General features: G+C 48.9%; 1 protein-coding gene across 1 annotated transcript in view; it reads left to right on the top strand.

Annotated features, from left to right (window-relative positions):
* Positions 1-1,189: 1,189 nt before the first annotated feature.
* The window catches only part of LOC311101996 (protocadherin Fat 3-like), a gene marked incomplete at both ends in the record, with an annotated part of 150,652 nt that continues 144,866 nt past the window's right edge, over positions 1,190-6,975 (top strand). The window contains one exon of the mRNA XM_084143220.1: positions 1,190-4,505. Within this exon, the coding sequence (XP_083999346.1) occupies positions 1,190-4,505 (3,316 nt within the window). The remainder of the gene's footprint in view (positions 4,506-6,975) is intronic.

Genomic DNA, 6,975 nt, shown 5'->3' on the forward strand with positions numbered 1-6,975 from the left:
CCCTAATTCTAACCCTAACCTTAAACCGAACCCCTAAGCCTAAAATAGCCTTTTTACAAGTGAGGACCGGCTAAATGTCTTCACTTCTCTGAATTTTAGTTGGTTTACTATTCTTTTGATATATCAAGTAGAGTAAAATGTGTACACACACACACACACACACTCTTTGGTGGATTGTCATCTTTATTCCCTAAATGACTGATGGGTCTTATTTAAATGTAGGGTTTGGATGGTGGTTTTCATTGTTTCAGCCGAGTGGTTTGGCCTCTGTTAAAAAGCAATTTTTTTGTAGGTCATAGAATTGTCGAGGGACTCGTAGTGCTGAGAGTGAGTGTTTTGAGAGAAAGAGAGAGTGTGTGTATGTGTGTATGCGCGTGTGTGTGTGTGTGCGTGAGTGTGTGTTTTGTGGGTGTGTGGCAGTTCTCTTTCTTCAGCATTTTATTGTAAGTTATTTCGGACATGTGGACTCTTCCCGTCCACTCTGCAGTCATCATAACCCCGACCGCGGTGGGCCTCCTATCTCTACCAACATGTCATTTACCGGATCAGGGTTTCTCCCAGTACCCGGATTAGAGCATATTTGTGGCCTCTTATTTCAGAATAGCTCCCTCTTTTTCTGACATGGAGAAATAATCTAAGCACAACAGCAGGCCTATTTCACTCCCAGCTTGAGCCATATCTGGCTTGTTGTTTATGAAGATATATGTCATGTTTTTGAGACATACCGTGCAGTGATCTGTTTCTAGCTTCAGCTTCCTGCAGTCTGCTATAACAGTGGTATGTTTTCTTTGGTGTGTGTGTGTTTTTGTGATGCTGCACTCCTCCTTCCACTAGGCATGCAATTATTTTGTTCCTTCCTTCTTGAACCAACCTCCTGGTTTTTCGAAAACGTGCAATTGAGTGTCAGTGTCCATAGAGTCCACACACAATGATGTCATACCTCCTACGGTTGCCTGGTTACTATGCATTCCGTCATCTCCTTCCCCCTCCCCATCCAATCAATCTTTGCAATCGAATGGATAATTAGTAGTCTGTTAGGCCTAGAGGTCAAAGGTCAAGTTGTGGAATATTTGTAATGTCTTTTGTGGTTGTAAATCCTTTCCCCCTTTGCCCCAGTCTCCCCCGATCTCCCCGTGTGGCTAACGTCTCTCTCCTCTCTTTTGTTGCAGGATGGAAGAGTGATGATGGGATGGATGTGAATATGGGCCAGTGGGGCTACATAGGCATGCGTGCCCCTCTTGTCTGCCTGGCCCTGTTGCTGCTACTCTTCCAGCTGCCCCACTGCTGCTGCCAGGACCCCCAGGGGCATCCCCAGGGTCCCGCCAATGGTCCTCACTTTATCTTCACTCAGCCCGTCTACCATGCCACCGTCTACGAGAACTCCGCGGCGCGCACCTACACCAACAGTAAAGTTAAAATGGGCATCCACTTGGCCCAGCGCTCCTGGGAAATCCGCTACAGGATCACCTCCGGGGATGAAGAAGGCTTCTTTAAAGCAGAGGAGTACATGCTGGGAGATTTCTGCTTCTTACGCATAAGGACTAAAGGCGGCAACGCAGCCATCTTGAATCGAGAAATCCAGGATAGCTACTTACTGACAGTGAAAGCCTCTGTCAAAGGAGAGGTTCTGGAGACCTGGACCAAAGTGACTGTCCAGGTGCTGGACATGAATGACCTCCGACCTCTATTCTCGCCCACCACATACTCAGTCACCATAGCAGAAAGTACCTCCCTCAGGACTAGCATAGCACAAGTTACAGCCACTGATGCGGATGTCGGTTCCAACGGGGAATTTTACTACTTCTTTAAAGAGAAAATGGAGCTGTTTGCCGTGCACCCAACTAGCGGTGTGGTCTCCCTCAGCGGGAAACTGAACATTGAGGAGCAGAACCGATACGACCTAGAAATCCAGGCGGTGGACCGCGGGATGAAGTTGTATGGCAATAACGGTGTGAGCAGTACAGCCAAGCTCTTTGTGCATGTAGAGCGTGTCAACGAGCATGTGCCGGTCATGAATGTGGTCACCCACGTCCCCTCGTGGTTGGACAAGGACCCTGTGTATGCAGTGGTCACTGTGGAAGACCTGGACGAGGGGTTAAACGGAGAGATTGAGTCTGTGTCTATAGTGGCCGGAGACCCTCTGAAGCAGTTCACTCTGGAGAGGTCAGAGGGCGATGAGTTCGCTATTAAAGCGTCTGACCAAGTGGACTGGGATAACTTCCCTTATGGATATAACCTCACACTTCAGGCCAAGGACAAGGGCGCTCCGCAAAAGTTTTCTGCGGTCAGGGTTGTGCACATCATGTTGAAGAAACCACAGGCTGTGGAAGTGAAATTCGAACAGGAGTCGTACAAAATTAGTTTCAATGAAATCTCACCACCAGGCATGATCGTAGAGGTGGTGAAAATCATCCCTGAGCCAGACGATGCAGAATATATCCTGACCCCCTCGGCAGACTCCTCCTACTTCCAGATGAACACCCTAACGGGCGTGATCTCAACAACTCGCTGGTTCACGGAGGTCACCCAGGATGTGTTTGACCTTGAGGTGGTGGAGGTGGACAGCGAGCTGAGGGTCAAAATTCGGGTCTCCATCGAGGACGCCAACGACAACACCCCAACTTTCGCTCAGTCTTCGTACGAGGTGTTCGTCAACGAGAGTGTTCCTGTGGGATCGACCGTGCTGATGGTGTCCGCTGTGGATGAAGATAGCGGGGAGAATGGATACATAACATACAGCATAGCCAGCCTTCAGCCCCTGCCCTTTAAAATCAACCAGTTCTCTGGCATCCTCACCACCACACAGGAGCTGGACTTTGAGTCCTCGTCTGAGAGCTATGTGTTTGTGGTCAGGGCCTCGGACTGGGGATCCCCCTACAGACGAGAGAGTGAAGTCAACGTAACTGTCCATCTGGAGAATGTGAACGACAACCAACCCTTATTCGAGAAGGTGGCGTGCCAGGGAGTGGTCTCTCGGGACTTCCCCACCGACAAGGTGATAACCACCATGTCTGCCATTGACATAGATGAGCTAGAGTTGGTTAAGTACAAGATCCTGGAAGGGAATGAGAGGGGATTCTTCGACCTGAACCCTGACTCAGGGGTCCTGACCCTACGGAGGTCCCTCTCCACTGCCAGTCCAAAAAATGGTATCTTCAGTTTGAAAATAACCGCCACAGATGGAGAGAACTTCTCCGACCCGATGTTCGTGAACATTTCTATAGTTCATGGGAAATCTCCCCCCAAGAGCTTCAACTGTAGGGAGACCAGAGTTGCCCAAAAGTTAGCTGAGAAATTACTAAATAAGTCCAAAGCTAGAACTAAGCCCAAGATCGAGGAAGGGTTCATTGACCTTTTCTCCGTCAACAGACAGACACCTCAGTTTGACAAGGCCTTTCCCACAGACATATCAGTGCGCGAGGACCTCAAGGTCGGGTCCAGTGTCTTCAAGGTCAACGCCTACGACGGTGACACAGGTTTTAATGGTCAGATTTTGTACGCCATCTCGGATGGAAACACAGACAGCTGTTTCACCATTGACATGGAAAGTGGTCTGATCAGCGTCTTCCTGCCCATGGACAGAGAGAAAAGGGACAGATACCTCCTCAATATCACTATCTACGACCTGGGCCTGCCACAGAAAACCGCTTGGCGTCTGCTCACTCTCTACATAGAAGATGCCAATGACAATGCACCTCAGTTCCTGCAGGCGGGAGGCTATAGAACCGTCATTCCCGAAAACACGGCCATCGGCACCGATGTCATTCAGGTTGAGGCCACTGACAAAGACCTGGGGCCTAATGGAGAGATTGTCTACTGCGTTCTGACCAGCACCACCCAGTTTGGCATCAACAGCTCCAACGGGATTGTGTACGTTGCCGGCCAGCTGGACAGGGAGTTTGTCTCCATCTTCAACTTGAAGATCGAGGCTCGTGATAGTGCAGAGAAAGGGAAGCAGAAGTTTTCAGTCACCACTCTGAAGATCTCTCTAGAGGACGTTAACGACTGCCCCCCGGCATTCATCCCCAGTGTCTACAACACCCGGGCCCTGGAGGACCTGCCAGTGGGTACCGTGGTGGCCTGGCTCGAGACCCAGGACCCAGACCTTGGCCTGGGTGGCCAGGTTAGATACTCCCTGGCCAATGACTACAACGGGAAGTTCGAGGTGGACAAGGCCAGCGGGGCCATCCGACTGACCAAGGAGCTGGACTACGAGACGCAACAGTTCTACAACCTGACGGTGAGAGCCAAGGATAAAGGGAGACCTGTCTCTCTGCTGTCTGTCACCTTCGTGGAACTAGAGGTGGTAGATGTAAATGAGAACCTCTACACTCCCTACTTCTCCCACTTCGCCCTGACGGGATCGGTGAAGGAGAGCGCCCGCATCGGGACCACCGTTCTCCAAGTCACGGCCCGGGATGACGACGATGGTAGAGATGGGGAAATCCAGTACTCTATCCGGGACGGGAGTGGACTGGGACGATTCGCCATCGACGAAGAGACGGGTAAGTGCAGATTGCCTGAAAAAAACTTGCATGTAATATCGCTGTTTAGATTAGTCTTGGTAGTTGGTTTATTCCCAGGATTTATAGGCATTAACAATTTAACATAAAACAGATTACAAGCCTGCGTTGTGTAGATTTGTTAGATTTAATGTTGTGGTGAAGAGCTACAATATCCTCTTAAGCTGACTAATGCTGTGTATGAGTCCTGTGTGTTTAATGGTGCAGGACCTTATAAGTCTTGTCTCGGCTGTGTGTGTGCGAGAAGGAGAGAGATACATGCTCCGGAGGCCGGTCCAGCGGCTGACAAAGAATCTAATTGTGGAGCGGCTGCCGTGTTTGGGGCTGGGGTGTTCTTAAGAAGGTTTAGAGCTGTGATTTATAAGCTTAGCTCCAGTCTGGGAGAGGGCTGAGTTGCCAGATTGAATTACCACACTGCTCTCTTTATTTACATTTAGTGCAGTTGTCATGTCATTTTTGCCTGACCCAGACGTTTGGCTTCTCTCTGCCTTCTCCACCTAAACCGCCCACCCCTCCTCTTCTACACGTCTCCCACTCTGGGCTGGAGCTCCGGCAGACTGACCGGGAGGCTTGACAGGCCCTTTGTGACATTCTGCTCCGAGGTATTCTAGGATTTTCCTGATTCTATTTATTTAAAGGTGGTCCGTGCCCGGCCGTGCGGTCCTCCTGTCCACTGGGTAGACGAGGAGGGGCAGAGTAGACCGGTTATTTTCCTATTTGAAGGAGAGGAGATGGCAGAGTGTAGAGAGGGAGGATTAGGGTTATTATGACCTTGGCTCACGGTGTGTGATCTACCTCGTGTCACCCCCCCACACACACTATATAAGTCCTCCATGAATTATGGCCCAAGAGCAGTTTCCACTTAAAATGGGAAGGGCTTGGATGAGAGGGAAAGGGGGAGAAGAGAGGGGAAGAATTGGGAGAAGAAGCTTTGGAACGGCATCCCCTCCATGTCTGATGGAACAATAAATTATCTTGATGGTTTCGAATTGCCTTTAGATCCCCAGCAAATGGTGCTCTGGGTCCAAGTGATCCTTCATCCCACTCTAGGATCGTGCTGTGGAATGAGAATAAGGAAACAGGAGAGAGAGAGAGAGTGAGCGAGAGAGAGAGAGAGAGAGACAGAGAGAGAGAGAGAGAGAGAGACAGAGAGAGAGAGAGAGAGAGAGAGAGAGAGAGAGAGAGAGAGAGAGAGAGAGCGAGAGCGAGAGCGAGAGAGAGAGAGAGACAATCCAACCGACTCCTCCTTTTGTTTGTCAGGCAATTCAGCTGGAAACTGAAGAAGCCCTAAGTGGTCCTCGGGCTCAGTCGGAGTCTATAGCCAAGGCCTGGTTGTCTTTTAAATGTTTAATTTTGGTTTCAGGGAGGAGTAGCCTAGCTCAGCATGTTTAGCAGTCTGACGCTTTTCTTTTCCTTCAGGGAAAAACTCATAAACTGTCATCCATTAAACTACTGCAATTCTATAACTACTACTATTTCTGCTCCTAGCAACAATATTAGTTTTAAGATAATGATAATAAATGCCTCAGCGTGCAGCTGCCGGGTCATGTTTTGCAGCTTGGTCTCGGCTGAATCGCAATCGAGAATCGTCCCCAGACTTTTAAGATTGATTTTTAGAGGTCATGTTTCAAATGAGCCGTTGAACATTTTCACAGGGTGCGGAGAGAGAGAGGAAATGCAACCGCACGGCTCCACTAGAGCGTTCACCAGGGGCCAGAAAGTCAAACTCTTAGCCCCAGCCCATGTTAAGAAGAATGCTAGCTCCAATCTGTCAAGTGACTCATCAGTGATGAAGAATGCAGTTATACCATCAGACAGTAGCAGTATACCATCAGACAGTAGCAGTATACCATCAGACAGTAGCAGTATACCATCAGACAGTAGCAGTATACCATCAGACAGTAGCAGTATACCATCAGACAGTAGCAGTATACCATCAGACAGCAGTATACCATCAGACAGTAGCAGTATACCATCAGACAGCAGTATACCATCAGACAGTAGCAGTATACCATCAGACAGTAGCAGTATACCATCAGACAGCAGTATACCATCAGACAGTAGCAGTATACCATCAGACAGTAGCAGTATACCATCAGACAGTAGCAGTATACCATCAGACAGTAGCAGTATACCATCAGACAGTAGCAGTATACCATCAGACTGTAGCAGTATACCATCAGACTGTAGCAGTATACCATCAGACAGTAGCAGTATACCATCAGACTGTAGCAGTATACCATCAGACAGTAGCAGTATACCATCAGACAGTAGCAGTATACCATCAGACAGTAGCAGGATAGTTAGTAACAATATGGATCCATACTTCTGCATAGAGCTATAAATGCCTCATTTGTGAGATGAAAAGAGGCTCAGACACTCCCAGAGCTCAGTGTATGGTTCATGATCGATGTTCAAAGCTGAGTCAAAGGGGGGCAATGGATACCAGAAC

Source organism: Coregonus lavaretus (assembly GCF_964263955.1).
Source record: "Coregonus lavaretus genome assembly, chromosome: 26".
In the NCBI taxonomy this organism is placed as follows: Eukaryota; Metazoa; Chordata; class Actinopteri; order Salmoniformes; family Salmonidae; genus Coregonus; species Coregonus lavaretus.